Source organism: Lagenorhynchus albirostris, chromosome 3 (genome assembly GCF_949774975.1).
Source record: "Lagenorhynchus albirostris chromosome 3, mLagAlb1.1, whole genome shotgun sequence".
NCBI lineage: Eukaryota > Metazoa > Chordata > Mammalia > Artiodactyla > Delphinidae > Lagenorhynchus > Lagenorhynchus albirostris.
In genome coordinates, this window is record NC_083097.1 from 30,515,707 (window position 1) to 30,536,638 (window position 20,932).

The window sequence follows — 20,932 nt, forward strand, 5'->3', positions numbered from 1 at the left end:
AATTCAAAAGATAAAATATATTAAACTATAAAAAATAATAAAATTTTACAGATTTTCATAGAATCATTGAGAATTGTAAAAGAACCCACAGTATGCCTATTCCAAATCTCTCACTTTACAAATGAGGAAAGCAAAACCCAGGTGGAGTCAAAATTCGAGACAGGCCTCCTGACTTTAGTTATAACCAGGAAAAAACAATCAATTAGCTACATTAAAAAATCTTGGGCTTACATTTATTTTTCCAAAATAACATTTGAAATCTATTATTCAAGGACTTCTAACATTGGAGTTTGATCTTATTTAAACAAATCTGCTTGCTAAAATGGAGTTCTAAAGTATTGAGGTGATTTATACTATAGTAACATTCTGTTTAGTGATCTGACTGCTATTTCTTTTTTCTAAATTTCAGCAAATATACAATCTATGTTCAAATTTTTGGGATTAATATTTAATTTGCATTCCTTGAGCATATAGGGAAGGAAAGCTTTGAAGGCGGATCACAAAAAAGATACCTAGGCTAAAAACTGACCTACATTATTCTTACCAGCCAATAAAACTAAAAATCATTATTCTACCTGGCATGGAAAAGGAAATAGCTTTCATAATTAAACATATTCACTTGAGTTTTTAAAAGAGGAAAAAGAAGTATGTGCTATTCTTTATCAAATAAATGGACTTGGGGATTCCCTGGTGGCACAGTGGTTAAGAATCCACCTGCCAATGCAGGGGGCATGGGTTCGAGCCCTGATCTGGGAAGATCCCACATGATGCAGAGCAACTAAGCCCGTGCGCCACAACTGCTGAGCCTGTGATCTAGAGCCCATGAGCCACAACTACCGAGCCCGTGTGCCACAACTATTGAAGCCCATGCACCTAAAGCCTGTGCTCCACAATAAGAGAAGCCACTGCAGTGAGAAGCCCGCACATCGCAACGAAGAGTAGCTCCCCCTTGCTGCAACTACAGAGAGCCCGTGCGCAGCAACGAAGACCCAATGCAGCCAAAAATAAAACAAATAAAATAAATAAAAAACAAACAACAACAAAAAAACTGAACTTATCAAGCCTCTGTAGACTTGACTTCCATTTCATAGAAAATTCAGGAAATAGACGAACAAGTTCACTACAAGGAAGGTAAAGACAACCTCAGAATGTTGGGATTCTACAAGATTGATGACCTGATGCCTACAAGGCAATAGCAACACGCCCCCACCAAAAAGAGAGAGAGAGAGAGAGACAGAGAAAATTGCTCTAGACTGAGAGATTTAAGAGAAAAAACAACCAAATTCAATGAGTGAACCAACTGTTTAGATTCTGATTAGAATGAACCAATCTATAAAAAGATATTTTTAAGACACAGAAATTTCATTATTTTAGATGTTACCCAAAAGAATTAGTGGTAATATTGCTAAATGTGATAATGACATTGGTATTCAAGAAAATGGCCAAAGGAATACACATTAAAATATACAGGAATGAAAGGACATGATGTTAGGGATCTACTTTAAAATAATTCAGTAAAGAAAAAGAAAATAAGGGATAGATTAAGCAAAGTTGGTAAAACTGTGAAAATGTTGAATGAAAATAAATTGTGTATGGGGGATTATTTGTTGTACTTGCTGTACTTTTGTGTACGTTTAGAAATGCTCACAATTAAATTAATAGGTAGGAATACCTTCCCCCTAAATGACCTAACATTTAGATAAATGCAAATTACCTTTATCCTTAAAAAGGATTCCAATGAGGACAGCAAGAACCATTCATTTTCCACAGTGGCAAACATTTTCTTTAAAGTAGGAATGTTTAATTTTAATTTAGGTCACTGGACTTCTTGAAATTACATGCAAAAATTTTATGTATGTGTCTGTATGCATCCTTTGAAGGTGGTGAGAAAGAGTTTTGATCAGATTCCCAAAGGGATCTGTAGCCCAAATAAAGGTTACAATCTACTGTTTGAAAAATATTTTTGGTAAAGTAAGAGTTCATTCACATATCACAACGAAGTTCTCATATACTGTAATAACTTGTGGTTTTGATAATGAACCCCTCAAGTTATCATGCTTTAGTGCAATTTTCTCATAACACATTAATTTGATCATAACCTAAATGCTGCCCAAAATAATCTCCTTCTGAAACTAAGTGAAAGATTACAGCTCACTCAAAAGCAGACAAACTGGGATTCCCTGGTGGCGCAGCAGTTGAGAGTCCGCCTGCTGATGCAGGGGACACGGCTTCGTGCTCGGTCCAGGAAGATCCCACATGCCGCGGAGCGGCTGGGCCCGTGAGCCATGGCTGCTGAGCCTGTGCGTCCGGAGCCTGTGCTCCGCAACGGGAGAGGCCACAACAGTGACAGGCCCGCGTACCGCAAAAAAAAAGCAGACAAACTAAGCACAGAATTAATAGTACGACCTTAGGGGGAAAAATATCCTACCTTCTGAAGTTCTCCTACAATGGCAGTGAACTGATGTTCACAAAGAAGTTTCCATAAAGCCAGAGCCTGGTATGATTTTCGAACCAACTGCTGGATTGCCTGAAGTGAAACCTTTTCACTCAGTTGAGCCTCTAATTACAAAACACAACTCATGAAGTTTTGAAAAATGACAGGTTAAGTTGTTTTAAGTAAAACAACACTTCATCTCAAATAACGACAACTATAGTTAAGGTTGAAATCCTCATTGTTCTCCTTCCTCCCCTCATAGGCAACCATGATCATGAGTTGTTGAATTCACAGTTTTATCCTCTCACTATATATAAGTGCTTCTGTGTGTATGCATACATAAACAGTAAAAATGTTGCTGTTTTTAGACAATTTACACCATTGCTTTTTCTGCCCAGTTATATTTTCACAGGCTACCCATACTGATAAGTAAAAATCTAGTATCAATACATTTATTTTAATTGCTGAGTGTTCCATTATATAAGTATACCACAATTAGGTCCATTTTCCACATGAAGGACATTCCTGTTGTTTCCAATGTTTTGCTACTACAACAATAATGCAATAAATATCCTTAAAAAAGGTCTCCTCAAAAACAGTCAGGTTTTGCTACAACTGTTTTTCAAATTAAGATGCATTGGTGAATCATGAAATCAATTCAGTCAATCATGACAGATTTTTTTTTCCCCCTTAAAAAGGAAATAGAATGAAAAAGGAAAAAAAATATTAGAGTATAAAATAGGTATAGTTATTTCTTAAAATTCTGTTGTGTGTATATGCTTTTAAACATCTGGGTCATAATATAAAAATTATTACTTATTGTGGGGAAAATGTCTGATAAAGACTGTTCCTGAATATATACCTAGAAGTGAAACTGCTGGCTTTGAATGCATATGCATTTTTAGCTTTTAATATATATGATCAAACTGCTCTCCAAAGTGGTTATTTCAGTGCATACTGTCAGCAATTTGAATGCTCCCCTTTGTATAAATCCTTACCAATGCTTGTATTTTGTCAAGTTTACTTGAAAAGAAGTACTGAAAGAAGAATTTACAAAATAGTGAACAGAAAACTAGGTCCAGCATGAAGGAAAGAAAGTACGTTGGAACAAAAGTAAATAGCTGAGTCTTAACTAGCAAAGTTCTATCAGCCAGAATAATTGGCTCAAACAATGGAAGGCAAAAGAACTTAAAAAAAAAAATGAATGGCAGGCAAAATTTAAACGATATTTTATTACTATGCCAATTCACATCTGGAATAATTATTGGTTATAAGAACTTTTCAGTTCCCTTGCTGTTTCCTTAGTTGTTACTTTTTTATAATAAATAAAAAAACACAACCTAACATTTGATTCACATTTTTAACTCTCCAAGAAATACCACTTCACACACATTAGGATAGAAATGGTTTTTAAAAAAAAGAAAAAGAAAAATTATTGGTGACAATGTGGAGGAATTGGAATATTTTGTGTACTACCAGTGGAAATGTACCAATACAATGGTATAGTTGCTATGGAAAAGTTATGGTGGCTCCTCAAAAAATTAAAAACAGAATTACACATAATCCAGCAATTACACTTCAGGATATATAATAAAACAATTAAAAGTAGGGACTCAAATTTCTATTTGTACACCATGTTCATAGCTGGATTATTCACAATACCCCAAAGATGAAGGCAACCTAAGTGTCCACCAAGAAATGAAAGGATAAACAAAATGTGGTTGATATACACAATGGAGTACTACTCAGTCTCAGAAAGGAAGGAAATTCCAACACATGCCACTACATATGTGAACTCTGAAGACATTATATGCTAAGTGAAATAAGGCAGTCACACAAAAAAACAAATACTATATGACTCCACTTACATGAGGTACACAGGGTAGTAAAATTCAGACAGGAAAAAAAAAAGGTGACTGTCAGGGGTCGGGGGCAGGGGAAAATGGGGAGTTATTATTTCATGGGTACAGAGTTTCAGACTAGAAAGATGAAAACATTCTGGAGATGGATAGTGGTGCTTTTTGCAATCACCATGCTACAGGAAATCATGTGAACTTAACTTACTGAATGCCACTGAACTGTACACTTAAAAATGGTTAAAACGGTAAATTTTATGTTATGTATATTTTAGCACAATAAAAAAATTCATTAAAAAAAGGTGTGTATCGGGGAATTCCCTGGCGGTCCAGTGGTTAGGACTCCTCGCTTCCATTACAGGGGGCCTGGGTTCGATCCCTCGTCGGGGAACTAAGATCCCACAGGCCACGGGATGCAGCACTCCCCCCACCCCCAAAAAAAGTTAAAAAAAAAAGTGTGTGTCATGTTTTCTGGTGGAAGAAATGAAAACCTTTTATGAGCTGAAAGTTGTGGAAATATATGATGTCCATATCATCTTACTTTTTAAATCACACTAATATTACTTTAATAAAAATATTTGTTACCACAAATGATCTTATCAAGAGATGTCCACTCTTTTCTATTCACCTAATAAAACTCTTTACTGGAGTCATGTACATTTAACTGATCAGAAGCAATAATTTACCATGAAACTTCCTCTGCAGCTCCTGTTGCATTTGCTGGGTATTTCCATTTTCAGGGCGCATGAATCCTATCAGCCTCTGCTGCACTTTGGCAGTAGTACTGAAACAAAAATTCCAGAAAGTATATTCAAAGGGTTGTGCAATTATCACCACAACTTAATTTTAGAACATTTTTACTCACTTTCCATTAGCAGTCAATTCTCATTTCCCCCGCCCTACCCTAAGCAACAGCTCATCTACTTTCTGATTCTATAAATTTGCCTATTCTGTATATAATGAACTGGAATATGTTGTAAATATTCTTTTCCTCTGTAGATTAGTGAAATAATCACTGACAAATCAATACAACAATTTACACCTGGAGCATTTTAATCTCTCAGATGCTTAAATTTTCACTGAGAGTAAATGGTTAATAACAATAGCTTCCATTTATCAAACACTTGCTTTCTGTCCCCACCAATGATTTAACATAATACAACAACTCTATAAGGTACGTATTATTAAGAATACCATTTTACAGATATGAAAACTTCAGGACAAAAGTGAAAAGCAAAGAACCTGCTGTCAGGGAATACTGGTCACTGAGAGAAATGAGCTAATAAAAGCATTTGGTGCTCATTTGGTGAAGAATCTGATTATTTCAGCTCTTAATGCAACTTCAGGGATGCAAAGAAAAGAATGAAGAACTTAAACAAAAAATGTATATACAAAACAGAAACAGACTCACAGGCATAGAAAACAAACTAGTGGTTACTAAGTGGGAGAGGGAAGAGGGAAGGGGCAAATTACAGGTATGAGATTAAGAGATACAAAATACTATGTAAAAAATAGATAAGCAAAAAGGATGTACTGTATAGCACAGGGAATTATAGCCATTATTTTGTAATAACTTCCAATGGAGTATAATCTGTAAAAATATTGAATCACAATGCTGTATACCTGAAACCAATATAATACTGTAAATGGACTATACTTCCATTTAAAATAAAAAAGAGGGACTTCCCTGGCAGTCAAGTGGTTAAGACTCCATGCAGGGAGCACGGGTTCGATCCCTGATGGGAGAACTAAGATCCTGCAAGCCATGGAGCATGGCAAAAAAAAAAAAAGTATGACTACTGAAGCTATAATAGGTACACTGTCGGATGAGGTTCATAAGTGATTATGTCAATGTTGTTAGAAAACAAAATTTTTAGGGTAAAAGCAATACAACTATACTATAAAAGAAACTGAGCAAATTCTCTTTAATCTTAAAGCTGAACTGAAAAACAATACAAACTCATAATTTTGTTGTTTTAAAAAAAATAAAAAGCAAAACAACATATAGCATGACCAGTAGGAATTAATACCTCTAGCTGTAGTCTCTAATACCCTTTCCTACCAAAAGAAACTAGGGCTCCCTAGAGAAATGGCCAAATCCAGTTCTAGGGCAAGAATTGTACCAAATGAGCCTGAGATGTCCTTTCACGCTAGAAAGCAAAGATGCTACCAAATACTGTCAAAAAGGACTCCAGAGCAGTCTGAAGAGGCAAAAGGTTGGGATAATTTTCCATTGAAAAAACAACCTGCAATGGATTAAAACACATTAAATACGTTTGAAACCAGATTCACATAATGATACTAAATAAAAAACTCAACTGATGGTGCTGGCCAAGATGGAGTAAGCCTGTTACAGTCTCTCTCACTGACTACAAGTGGGAACTTTGGACACGATACAAAAAGCAACTATTCACCTGAGGACTCTAATAGCACACAGATTGATGAGGGGAAGTCAAAACTCGAATGATAATCCATATGGAGGTGAGTATACTGGGTTGCCCCCAACTCCTTTATCTTCAGGCTTTGTCCAAAGGTGAACTGAGTCTCAAAACAGTATGGTGAGTAAAACTCCCAAGGAACATTCAGCAACTTCTGGAGACATTTCGAGTCATAACTGGGGAGAGCTACTGGTATCTAGTAGGCAGAGGCCAAGGATAATCCTAAACATCCTACAATGCACAAGACAGTCCCCAGCACCAAGAGTTATCTAGTCTACAATGTCTACAGTGCCAAGGTTGAGAAACACTGGAGCAGAAGAACTGAGAAAAGGGGGCCGTGTGGTCCAAAAAGTTTGGAGGGAATCAGTTATTTCTCTTGATGCTTTGCCCCAAAGGCACCACCACTTCTGCAAAGCTGTATGATAAGACAGTGAAAACTGGGAGAAAACACTGACTTTCTATCCAGAGGACCAGTAAAAGAGGCCTCTGGGAGCTAGGGAATATATGGGAAATCAGAGCAAGAAGAGGCTGGAGGAGGAGATCCCCTAATTCTGAGGAAGACGAACACAACTTCTGGGCTCACCTCCTAGGCTGTATGTGCACGGAACATACCCAAAGAAGCAAAGCAAAGATACTAAGACTCTGAAGACCACACGCTGTATGATTCCATTTATATGAAATGTCAAGAATATGTAAATCTACAGAGACAGAATACATTAGTAATTGTTTGGGGCTGAAGGGCAGAAATGGGGAGTGACTGCAAATGAACAAGACGGATGTGGTCTAAAAATGGATTGTTGTCATGACTGAAGAAATTCTATATATTTACTAAATCACTGAACCGATTTAAAACAAGTGAATTTTATGGTATGTAAGTTTTATCTCAAAAAGCTATTTAGGGGCTTCCCTGGTGGTGCAGTGGTTGGGGGTCCGCCTGCCGATGCAGGGTACACGGGTTCGTGTCCCGGCCCGGGAGGATCCCACATGCCGCGGAGCAGCTGGGACCGTGAGCCATGGCCACTGAGCCTGCGCTCCGCAACGGGAGAGGCCACGACAGTGAGAGGCCCGTGTAACGCAAAAAAAAAAAAAAAAAAAAAGAAAAGCTATTTAAAAATTCCCATACTCAGTGAGACTAATGTTGTGAGGGTTGGTTGAAATTAGGAAATCTCTTAATAAAGGTAAGGAAAAAAATTATACAATCATCTCTATAAGATGTAGACAATACATTTAACATACTTCAATACTCATTTTATAAAAATACTCAATAAAATAGAAATGGATGGATACTTTCTTATCATGTTAAACTATATCTAGGCATCTTCTTTAGTGGGGAAACACTACACACTTTCCCATTGAAGTCAGGAATAAGAGCAGGATGCGCACCATTATCTCCACTCTTTAACACTATGCTGGAGATATTAGCCTATGCAGACAGAAGAAAGCAACTAGAGTTAGAAAGAAAATGGTAGAACTATCTCTATTTGCAGATGACAGGATGACATATTTGAAAAATCCAAAAAACTCAATGAAAAAAACTACTAAAAATCGTAAAGAGATATTAGCAAAGTAGTAGGTTACAAAATCGAAGGTTATAATTGAGGCTATAATTGTAAATTCAATAAACTGCTTAGAAACTATTAACAGAAGAATAATATAATGGTGGAAAAGAAAAAGAAAAAAAACACCTTCCAACTAAAATTCCTGCTATGTAGGAAGAAGGACAGTGGTAGAGGGTAGGGGAAGGAGGTAAGATAACAGATTCTGTTCAATTAATGATGACTGAGATGTATATTTTTCAGAATTTAAAACTAACTATCAGAAGAAGAAAAGTCATACATAAAACTTTTAAATCAATCCAGTAAAACGGAAGGGGAGAAAAACAAACAAACAAACCCCAAACCACAACAAAACCCACAAGTTTGATCTGGTGACAAACAGATCAAACATTTAATTAACCCCAACAAAATGAGAGGGAGTTAAAAGACAAAGATTCTTAAACTGAATTAAAAAGTGGCAGGGGCTAGAAATCAATATATACATGTTAAGATACACTTAAAAAGAGTTCTGAAGGCTAAAAATAATTGGTATAATCTTCTCAGGGGACAACCAAATACTACATACCAACATTTTTAAAAGCTCTTATATCCCAAAATTTTACTTCTAAAGAAATTCATCTGAATATTACTGAACAAGTACACAAACAGGTATAAAGAATACTCACTGAACCCTGTTTATACCATCAAGAAATAGAAACAACCTAATTACGCATAGAGTTATACCACTAATTGCTTGAATATAATGGAATAAAATGTAGCCAATACAAACAAAATTTATTCTATTATTTTTGGAATGCTCTAAAGAATATACTGAATGTAAACGATGTTTCACAAAAAGTATGCCTACCTAGATCCTACTTTTACAGTGGACTACTACTCAGCCATAAAAAAGAACGAAATTTTGTCATCTGCAGCAACATGGATGGACTTGCAGAGCATTATGCTAAGTGAAATAAATCAGAGAAAGACAAATACTGTATATCACTTATATGTAGAATCTAAAAAATACACAAGCTGGTGGATATAACAAAAAAGAAGCAGACTCACAGATATAGAGAACAAAACAAGTGGTCACCAGTGGGGAGGGGGTGGAGGGGTGGGCAATATAAGGGTAGGGGAGTGAGAGGTACAAACTTCTGGGTATAAGACAGGCTATGAGGATGTATTGTAAAACACAAGGAATATAGCCAATTATTTTTTAGTAACTGTAAATGGAGTATAAGCTTTAAAAATTGTATTAAAAAAGAAATGTATATTCATATACATGTGTATTCATATATTCATGTATGTTCACATATGATTTGAAAGTTTATATTGTCATACTTCAAATTAATTCATCAGGGGAGTGATGTGAATTTTTTACAAGTCCATATTACTTTTATAACAACAGCAACAAAAAATGTTCATCCTAAACATGTGTCCACGCAAAAACTTTTACAGGAATGTGCATATCAGCATTATTCATAATAGCCAAAAAGCTGAAACACAACATTGTAAATCAACTATACTTCAATAAAAAACAAAAAAATCAATTAAAAAAAAGAAAAAAAAAATGGTGAAACAAGGCAAATGTGCATCAAACGATGAACTGAAAAATGAAACCAAGTACTGATATACACTACAATATATGAACATGAAAATATTATGCTAAGAGAAAAGCCAGAAACAAAAGGCCACATACTGTATATCTGCATTTACATAAAAGATCCAAAATATGGCAGATCCATAGAAACAGAGAGTGGATTAGTATTTGCCAGGGACTAGGGGAAAGACAACTTTGCAGTGTTACCAACTGAATGTTTGTGTCCCACCAAAATCATAGTAATCCTCAAAGCGATGGTATTTTTGGAGGTATGGCCTTTGGGAGGTAATTAAGTTTAGGTGAGCTCATGAAGGTGGAGACCCATGATAAGATTACTACCCTTCTAAGAAAAAACCAGAGGACTTGCTGTCTGGTTTTCTCTCTGCCATGTAATGACACAAAAAGAAAGCAGCTGTCGGCAAACCAGGAAGAAGGTCCTCACCAGAACTTGACCATGCTGGCACCCTATCTCAGACTTCCAGCCTCCAGAACTATGAAAAATAAATGTTTGTTGTCTAAGCCAGTTAGTTTATGGTATCTTTGTTATTTCAGCTTGAATTAAGACATGGAGTGACTGCTAATGGGCATAGGGTTTCTTTTTGGTGTGATGGAAATGTTCTGGAACTAGATAGTGGTGATGATAGTTTAACTTTATGAATATACTAAAAACCATGAAACTTTTTAAAAGGATGAATTTTATAACATGTAAATTAAATCTCAGAATAAAAAGGGAAATAAATCTTATTTATTCCTACTTTGGATTTCCTAATGGTCCTCCTGTAAACTGGGAGTTTCTGTCTAGAAATTCTTGCAAACCTTTCAGTTCTTGTAGCACTGACTCCAGCAGCTGGGAGGGAACACTACTTTCAATCTGAAAGAAAGGAAATATTTTCAAACATTTAAAAACAATGAAAAAAAAGCTTCTATAAAAAACACATATGCTGTATACCCATAATTGAACATGAAGTTTTAATTCTAAGGTACCCTATCTTCATAAACAGTAAAGTTATTTCTTTTATCAATTTATACTTGGTGACCAGAATAAAGGGCTAGACACCCACATCCCTCCACCCCCTGCTGCTCTGGTTTTAATGAGATATAATTTACAGACAGTAAAATACACAAATCTTAAGTGAATACCTTGATAACTTTTTACATCTTTATATAGTCACCACCCAGATCACAATATAGGGTATTTCCAACACCCAAAAAAGTTCCCTATTGCCCCTTTTCTAGTCATTAGTCATTCTACCTCCTAGGTAACCGACTACTTTTCTTACCTCTATCATAGAATATAGACTGGTTTTGCCTGTTCGAAATTCACACAAATGGAATCACATACTATGTTAATACATTCTGACTCTGAGCAACTTTAAAATTTAGAACTTTAAAATAGAGTATCAGAGTTAAAAAGATATTTAGTATCTTTCCATCTTAAAAAGAAAAAAAGCTTAAAATAAATTGCATGCATACTTCACATTAAAAAAAACCCTTTAAAACCTGAATTTATGATAGTACAAATTTCTGTGTTTCTTAAAGCACTCTGGAAAGTACACCAATACATGGAAATTAGTGCTAGGTTCTTGGAGTTTGGGGGCATATAAGCAATACATTAAATTGTAACTTTGAGCAATATTAAGTATTAGGACTGATTCTATTTAGCCCTCATAACAATGTTATGAGGGAGATACATTCTCATTTTACTGTGAGATATCAGGCTCTGAAATGTTAAGAAATTTACTCATCATTAGTAAGTGACAGAGCTGAGATGTAACTCAGGGGGTGAACAGTTTACTGGACGAGTACACAAACATGTATATAAAGGAATAATCATTGCATGTTGTTTATAACATCAAGAGATATAAAACAATCTACTTCCCCATTAATAACGTAAACTGGCTCCACAGAGATAATGGAATACTGTTATTTATATAACACACTTACTGCAGTGATCTCTCTGTTGCCACTCTTGAATATTCTCTCCACAACTAAACTAGCATCCCAGATGTTTCTGGAACAAAAAATGTTTTAATGATTGTGCTGTAGATGAATAAAAACAATTACAATAAGTAGTAAATTCCTTTCTATGTGTTTATTTAGTTTTTAAAGTGTAGCAATGACTTCATTTAACATTTTACTAAGTTATCTGAACGAACAAAAAAACCAGGAAAATTTCCAAACCTGACAGATCTAAGTCATTTCACATAATGAAATACTGTTGAAGAAAAATCAAAGACCCTGGGTAATAAATTGGAAACAAGGAAGCTTATAAAGTGAGTTCTGCACTGTTTCACATTTTTAAGCAAATGATTCATATGAAAGCATACAACTCAAATCTAAGAAAAATACACACCAGACATGATAATTAAGTGGATCTGGTACAATGATTGAAAAATGGCTGTAATTCTTTATCCCTCCCCACACCTATCCTCTTTACAATATGACTCTGATGCCTCCTTTATAACGAGGAGTCTATTTCCCACTTTTTGAATCTGGGCTGGCTTGGAGATGTCCCCCTGCCAAGTAAGTCAGGCAGAAGTGATAGCAGACCTATTCTGAGCCCAGGCATCCTGAGGCTCTGCAAGTTTCTACTCTCTCTCATGGAACCTTACCACCACCAAGTCTATGATCCTTGACTAGCCTGCTAGAGGATGAGAGACCATGTGGAGAACAATCCAGCTGTCTCAGCTGAGGCCATTCTAGACCAACACACAAACATAACCCTAAACATGTGAGAGTCCAGCCAAGAGTGACACAACTCTCTTCAACCTCAATGCTGATTTCAAATGCATTGTGAGCCTAGCCAAGACCAGAACTGCCTAACTGACTTGCAGACACATGTCACTGAGTTATGGGGTGGTTTGTTACACTACATATTAGTATATGTAGATATATTTTGAAGATATATATACATATATAAAACACAGTAACAAATACAGATGGTTAGATAATAAAAAAGCTGAATGACAGAAAACAATCTTATTAATGGACAAGTGAGCTTAAACTGTAAGTAAAATTTAGTAGGCACAAATGATGTCCCAAATTTAAAGTTAAAAATGTTCAGCTATACACAATAGAACAAGGTAAGCAATAGTTAATTATCCCATGAAAAACTTACCCCATGATTCGAGAAAAGTAAATGCAAATACCATTGTGTTTTCCAGAGTACACAATCTCTGGTCCAGCCATACAACTCATACTTGTGGCCTGAGTTGCTGGATTTCCCATAGCACACACTGGAGTTGACATAGCAGGAGGATGAACACCTTGTACACACGTAAGAAAAACAAATCTTTAAACTTAACCTTAAATATTCAGAATTCTCAATAACCCAAGTCAGTTGTCCCTAGACCCATAGGTAAAAACAATTACAAGAATACTGAAATAAATAGCTATTTAATTTGGTTTTCCTTGATAAGAAGAGAGATTTAGACTTGGAGAGGAACTCCCAAGTTGGCTTTCAAGTGTGCGCAATGCAGGATGAAAAGGAAAGCAAGTTTGCAATCACTGCACATTAATGCTGGGAGTAAAACAGGACTAATTATACAGTTCAGGGCTGGTAATTAAGTCCTGATACTCAAAAAGGGGGCTTTCCAGGTCCACTAAGTAAAGGCATTCATGGTCAAATGCCAATACTTGCTTGGATGCCACTTCTATTAAACTACATTATTTTCAGGGGAATAGGACAAGTTAATCTTTCCCATTCTAAGCATTAAGAATAGTAATTCACAATGTTAGCTCCTCAAAGAGAATAGTAGTAGCAACCTAAAACAAAGAAAAGAGGTACCTTGAGATGGTGTTCCCAAAAAGGATGGATTCAGGTATGTACTACCACTAGGAACAGGAGAACCTAAAAAGAAAGAAGAATATAAAGATTTATAAAATTATCTCCCAGTTTTTTTGTATCTGATCAAAATTAGACACAGAAACTGTTTCTAAGTGTAAGAGTGAGGAGTGGCACCACCCATAATATATTCAAGAATTAGGGACTCATTTCCCAGCAACTTTCTAACAATCCCCACTTTGGAAAACATTGAGGTGGGAGTTTGTTATTAAACCTCTCTCCTTTTGAATAAATAACAAATGAGTTCTGTAAATACTACTGGTTATATCTTATTTTGTTTCCCAGTATACACTAAAGATTCAATATTAATATATCATAACACTAAGAGTCAGACATCTATAGAATTATTCCCTAATAATGCAGTAGCAGTAAAGAAAATACAATGAAATTTTTTATCCATTAAAATATACTACAAAGCTTCTAAAATTCAACTCTATTAGAAACAGTTTCATTTCAATGTTTCATACTCACCAGAGTAGACAGGAGACCCCAAGATGGGACCAACATTACTTGGAGCGGGGAGAGTGGCTGGAAATCTCATCTGTGCTTCACCACCATACCTATTTTTATGACAACAGGGGCTGAGTTTATTCAGTGAAACTATACATCTTAAAAGCTAGAACTGTTTCAAGTCCTGCTTAGCTTCAAAATAAATGCTTTAAACACTAGAGACTTTCCTGGTGGCACAGTGGTTAACAATCTGCCTGTAAATGCAGGGGACATGGGTTCAATCCCTGGTCCAGGAAGATCCCACACATCACAGAGCAACTAAGCCTGTGCACCACAACTACTGAGCCTGTGCTCTAAAGCCCGCGAGCCACAACTACTGAGCCCAAGCACCACAACTACTGAAGCCCACGCGCCTACAGCCCGTGCTCCGCAACAAGAGAAGCCACTGCAATGAGAAGCCTGTGCACCTCAATGAAGAGTAGTCCCCTTTCGCCGTAACTAGAGAAAGCCCACATGCAGCAACAAAGACCCGACGCGGCCATAAATAAATATTAAAAAAACATTAGAGACTTTAAATGCATTGTGTTGACAGTGAAATATACACAGATACATAATAAAATATTTAGTAAATGTTGACTTCAAATTGCTAACAAGAAGAATCATAAGGGACTCTGGCAATTTCTAAAGAAGAGTCTGCAATGCACAGAATGTATTTAATAAGTATATGGTACTGTAATTTTCATACTAGATTATGGTTAGACTACTCAAAAAATTCTTTTAAACAAAATTGCATTTTAAATTTATTCTTAGCTAAATATTTTCCAAATAATATCTCTTTGATATCAAGTTTTCTAAAAGTGACTCAATCTCTCAATGCAAATGATACACATAAAGCAGAACTGGTAGTGTTTGAGGAAGTAGAAAAGATAGATGAGATAATAACTGAGGTAGAAGACTAGACAAAAGAAGTTGGAGAAGAGAATCCAGAGAAAGAGTAACAATGCATAAATTATGCTAATCTAGTTGCTTCCAGTAGTATTATCACCTTTCCAATTTAAATTTTACTAACTTGCCTATATAGTTGCTCAACTGTTTTGCAAACCCTTAAACAACCACATTAGCCAATGCAACCATTAATAAAAAGTGGCCAAGAACAAAAGAAAGTGATATATACCTGAAGAAAGCCCGAGTGGCCCAAGCAGATACTTCTCTGTCACAGGCAGCAGTGGAACAAGCAAGAATAAGGCAAGTTGCACAGGCCTGGTCTTCCTGTAAAAAAAGAGTATCTTTCCTTATGTAAAACATAAACATTTCAAAAGAAGTTTTGTTTACTTCTGTATCCAGTGTTTAAACCCGTGCCTAGCACAGAGCAGGTACTTGATAAATATTTGCTGAATGAATGAAATCAGCTGGTATGAAAAAGGAGAAGTAAACACTATTGGTTTTAAAGTTTATCATAGGCGCTGTTATTAAAGGATGGTCTCTCTTTCTTTTTATCTAGATTCTACTTTAGTTTCTGGTTTAGTCCCCCACTACTCCCGGGTTTTTTTCTCATGGTGTTTTAACCTTTTAGAAAATAACAATAATAGCTAACATTTATTAAGTACTTGTCATGTGCCAGGCACTATTTTAAGAGTTTAGAGCATATTAATCCTCACTCCACATATTATAATTTAATACACATAAGGAAATGGAAGCTCAGAGAATTCAAGTAATCTACTCTGATGGTGGAGCTGGTAGTTTGAATTCAGAGTGTGTATATTTAACTTTGATCTGATATTCCTGATTTTAAACTAAGCATTCCCAGTTTTACCTCATCATTTCTAGTTGTGGCTTAAAAAAAAAAAGTTTTTAATTAAAAAAGTTATTTATCTATAAATATCTTGTCCTTTTAATAAAAATACATTCATCATATAATTTGAACATCACACTCTTACTAGTACACTTTAATGATAAGAATTTATCAAAAACAGAACAAAAATCTGAGCATTTACCATAAACCCTTATAGCATATTAATACTGCTCCCAAGTACCAGTACACATACAGTGATTAAGGCAAAGAAAGGAAGACTAGTATTAACCACAGTATTTTGATCCTAACTTACATAATATCATCACAATAAAAAAAGGTATAAATAATTACCTGATGTAATTTAAAGAATCTTTCAATCTCTTCTCCATCTCCACCCACATTACTCACAAGTAGATGCCTCAGTTGATCTACAGGTCTAAGTTTATGAAACATAAGACTCCCCTAAGAAGTTCAAAAAGAAAGAGGATGAATAATAGATTTATCAAGCATGGCTAGTAGCAACTGACCTTGCTACCTTATTTAATAAAAGCAATGAAACAAAAAAGTAACTTCAAGAATATGAAGTAAACTGGTCAAAAAGATCATCTACACTTCAATTCCTAGCCTATACTAGATCTATATATCCATGCAGAAAACTTAATAAGAGAACACTGCCCCTCCCCGCTAAAAAATAAAGCAAAAGGGTGCACGCTCTGTCAGACACAAACATATTATAAACCTTTATCTTATGCATGGTATTAGCACATGAATAAACAGTCAGATAAGTGGAACAAAACAGAAAGTTCTGATATAGGCTCAAGTAAGCACTAGAATTTAATATATGATAAAAGCTGCTCCTCAAACTAAAGGATCAAAGTTAGATATTTCATTAATCATGTTGGCACAAGTATGTCCACTTTGGGAAAAAATGAAGCTGGATCCATACTCATACCTAAAACAGGATAAATTCCAAACAGACAGGACAAAATAAAACTGTAACAGTAGTAGAAGAAACTCTGGGTGAATTATTTTATGAACTTCAGAGTGCGGATGGTCTTTTTTTTTTTAAACTTCAATAGAAATCCCCCCAAAAAACTGAGTATTTCAACTACTTATAAACTTATCCACATGGGAAAAAAAATCTCAGTGAACAAAATAAGATGGCAAACCAGGAAAAATATCTGAGACTAAATCACAAAAAGTTAGTTTCCTTGACATATAAAGAGCCTCTATAAATAAAAAAGAAAAAGACAACTTAATAGAAAAGTGGATATAGAACAGGAACAGACAATTCACAGAAAAATAAGCACTAGAACAGACAGTCAATCTCACTCTTAATACGATGGCATATTGTACTTGCACAGGATGTAAGGAAACAAGCACTCAACATTCACTGATAGTGAATGTATGTATATATACAGGGAACCTGGCAACATCTATCAAATTGATAAACACACATACTTTTTGATCCAGTAGATGTAATTCTACAGCTTTACTCACACACAGGCAAAACGATATATGCACAACGTTGCAGCATTATTTTATTTTATTTTTATTTTTTTGTGGTACGCCGGCCTCTCACTGTTGTGGCCTCTCCCATTGCGGAGCACAGGCTCCGGACGCACAGGCCCAGAGGCCATGGCTCACGGGCCTAGCCGCTCCGCAGCATGTGGGATATTCCCGGACCGGGGCATGAACCCGTGTCCTCTGCATCAGCAGGCGGACTCTCAACCACTGCGCCACCAGGGAAGTCCGCAGCATTATTTTTAAAGGCAAAAGATGATCTATTAATAGGGGCCTAGTTAAATATGGTACATCCATATAAAGGAATGCCTTTCAAATATAAAATAGAATGAGAAAGTTCTTTATATATTACTATGGAAAGATATCTGAAATGTATCTTTGAAACATAAAAAGCAAAGTATAAAACAGTGCATACAATATGCTAATGTGTGTTTATAAATATACTTATATTGTTTGTATATTGATATCATAACATATCTCTGGAAAGATATAGATTCTGATGACATGGGTGTCGGTAGGGAGGGGACCCAAACCAGAAGGGAGATTTTATTGTGTATACCCCTCTGCTTACCAGTGGAATTGTCAATGCATCGCTACTCAAAAAATAAATACTAAAAGATTCTTTTTTTAACAAGTGAGGACTACATGATAAGAAATAAACATAGCTTGTTTTACTAATTTTATGCTGAATACTATTGATAGAAATGCTACTTTAGAAAAAGTATAATAGCAATACTTTATAAACAGCAAGCTCTTGGATTTCCCTGGTGGCGCAGTGGTTAAAAATCCGCCTGCCAATGCAGGGGACACAGGTTTGAGCCCTGGTCCAGGAAGATCCCACATGCCGCGGAGCAACTACTGAGCCTGCGCTCTAGAGCTCTAGAGCCTGCAAGCCACAACTACTGAGCCTGCGTGCCACAACTACTGAAGCCCGTGTGCCTAGAGCCCGTGCTCCACAACAAAGAGAAGCCAACGCAATGAGAAGCCTGTGCACTGCAATGAAGAGTAGCCCCCCCTTGCCACAACTAGAGAAGGCCCGCATTTTTGGTATTTATAAACTATTCCTTAAGAATATTTTAAGAATAAACATTCCTAAGTACTTAGGTAAACGACTCCATTAAGCAACTACTGCAGAATACTTTGACCAAAACGTTAAATATGGCTTCTCTTCTTTTTCTCTCCACCTTAACAGATGATGTAAATACCTGTGCTGAGAGGAGAACAAACTTCTTTGGAGGCAACATGTGCTGCTGTACAACAACTGGTGAGTCAGTTATGGGAATATGATCCTTATTTAAGGGTGTGATTATCTTATCTACTTTGAACTCATCTATTGCAGAAAGAGCCCAGGAATGACCATCAACACGAGTAGTCATCTATGTAGAAGAAACAAACGTTTTATACATATTATTAAAGTTACATGAGGCAAAACCTTCTAAAAAAGAATAATACAATCTTTAAATAATGTAGGGTTTAACAGATTAATAATAATACATCAGCACGAATATTCTCAAAAGTCTGTATTTAATTTTCTAATGTCTATTCTTTTAATCAGGCATCTTCTATGATAGTAAATCTTTTCATACCAGAAGACAAAGGCAAAATTTTCTTAGGATGAACTATAAATAGTATTTACTAAAATTACAATGTTTTCAGTAACTGAAGACTATACCTTCTACCCTCTTTCCAGGGTAAATTGATCTACACTGGTAGGTTCAGTGCTCAAATCTGCTGACATACAGTTTTTGTTTTCTTCCGAAGTTACATCTGCTTTCTAAACTAAGATACTCTCTAAAAAAAAGTGTCTAGTCTTCTAAAATATTTTATTATAAAAAATTTTAAGCATTAATAAAATGTTGAAAGTACAATAAATGTCCATATGCCTGATACCTAGATTCAACAATTGATAGCATTTTGCCCTATTGCTTTCTTCTTTCTATATTTTTTCATTTACTGAACCATTTGAAAGTTATGAATATCATGTCACCACTAAATACTTTTGCATGCACCTCTTAAAAATAAGGATGTTTTCTAACATAACCACTATACTATCCTAACATGTAAGAATATTAACATTTCTCTAATACAATCTAATGCCCAGTCAATACAGAATTTTTCCATTGACTTAATGTCTTGTATAGCTGTTTTTGGGAGACCAGAATTTGATTAAAGTTCATGAGCTATATTTATATATATATATTTAAAGTCCACATTTGTTTGAGAACTCAAGTATTATAGAGGTGAAGTGATATGATATATACGATATATAGTATCTACTTTAAAAGTAGCTAACGTTTATCGAGTGCTTCCTGTGTGCCAGGTAGTGTTCTCAGCACCTTACACACATGAACTCATTTAATCCCACAACCACCCCACAGAGGTAGGTACTATTAAAACTGTTATAGATTAGGAAATTGAGGACCAGAGACACGTTAGTCCTCTAAGTCACTGCTTTGAGGAAATAGAGCCAGATTTCAAACCTGCACCCGCTAACACTGTGCTCCCATCAAGACAGGGTTTATATCTTCCTGAGTTCTGAATCCTTACAGTCTGTCGCATAATGAGGCAACACAGTATGTGCTCAGAAAAGTTCAAAGGATAAAGAAAAGAATTTGAGAAAGGTGCTCCTTGCCTCCATACCTACCTCCTGACTCTACCCCAGCTGCTTAGGCCATGTAAGCAACTTGGAAGAGTCCATTCAAACCATGCCCCCATTCCCAGGAACTGGTTCTTCCTCCTCCCATCTACACACACCTTTTCCCACTCCCCCTAACCAGACGGGTTCACGTTTGAAAATAACCAGAAGCAGCTAGTGACACTAGAACCAAAATGCCTTTAAAGAGATGGCTCCAAAGAGAGTCTCAGACATTCACACCCTAGTGGGGGTTGGTCTATCTCGTTTGATCAGCAGCCTCTGGGGGCAGGTAACATGAGCTATGCTAGGGCATCTAGGAGGACAGATGGGAGTGGAGTAGGGGACAGCAAGGGGAGTGAGTAGAGATGGCCTCCTCTCAGCATCTCCTGGGCTGGGGGCTGGGGTGGGTGGCGTAGGTGTGGGATTGGGCCAGGATAGGCCGGGGCCGCACCTCTCACCCAGGACCTCTCTGCTGACTTCGTGGTATACGTGATATTTACTTTTAAAACACAATCATGTGTTTGTGTGTATACATTTATATACGTGGGGAAGAGATATGAAACAAGATGGAGAAATGGGTAATTTCTTAATGTGGGGTTCAGTTTACCATTCTATTTTTTGCATATATTTGAAATTTTCTATAATTAAAAGAAAAAACGTTAAATATTTAGGCGGAACTACAAATTAAAGAGATCATAAGAATAAAATTCTAAGTCATAACTATAATGCATGGCCTCATAATAACTAAAAATATAATATATTTAAGTGGGACAAAGATCATTTCAGAAAAGATATAGGCATTTTCAGGTACATTATGAAGA

The 20,932-nt window shown here is 36.0% G+C and overlaps 1 protein-coding gene across 6 annotated transcripts in view; it reads right to left on the reverse strand.

Moving 5' to 3' along the window:
* NUP155 (nucleoporin 155) overlaps window positions 1-20,932 on the reverse strand; it is a 58,495-nt gene that overhangs the window by 16,253 nt on the left and 21,310 nt on the right. For all 6 annotated transcript variants that reach the window (XR_009539990.1, XM_060146968.1, XM_060146969.1 and 3 more), the window contains exons 13-22: window positions 18,682-18,852; window positions 16,304-16,414; window positions 15,335-15,429; window positions 14,182-14,270; window positions 13,654-13,716; window positions 12,985-13,132; window positions 11,811-11,877; window positions 10,622-10,737; window positions 4,977-5,074; window positions 2,429-2,559 (exon numbers count right to left, since the gene is read on the reverse strand). Coding sequence is in view for 5 of the 6 variants with exons in the window: in XM_060146968.1 (XP_060002951.1) it covers window positions 2,429-2,559; window positions 4,977-5,074; window positions 10,622-10,737; window positions 11,811-11,877; window positions 12,985-13,132; window positions 13,654-13,716; window positions 14,182-14,270; window positions 15,335-15,429; window positions 16,304-16,414; window positions 18,682-18,852 (1,089 nt within the window). In the remaining variant the exon portion in view is untranslated. The remainder of the gene's footprint in view (window positions 1-2,428; window positions 2,560-4,976; window positions 5,075-10,621; window positions 10,738-11,810; window positions 11,878-12,984; window positions 13,133-13,653; window positions 13,717-14,181; window positions 14,271-15,334; window positions 15,430-16,303; window positions 16,415-18,681; window positions 18,853-20,932) is intronic.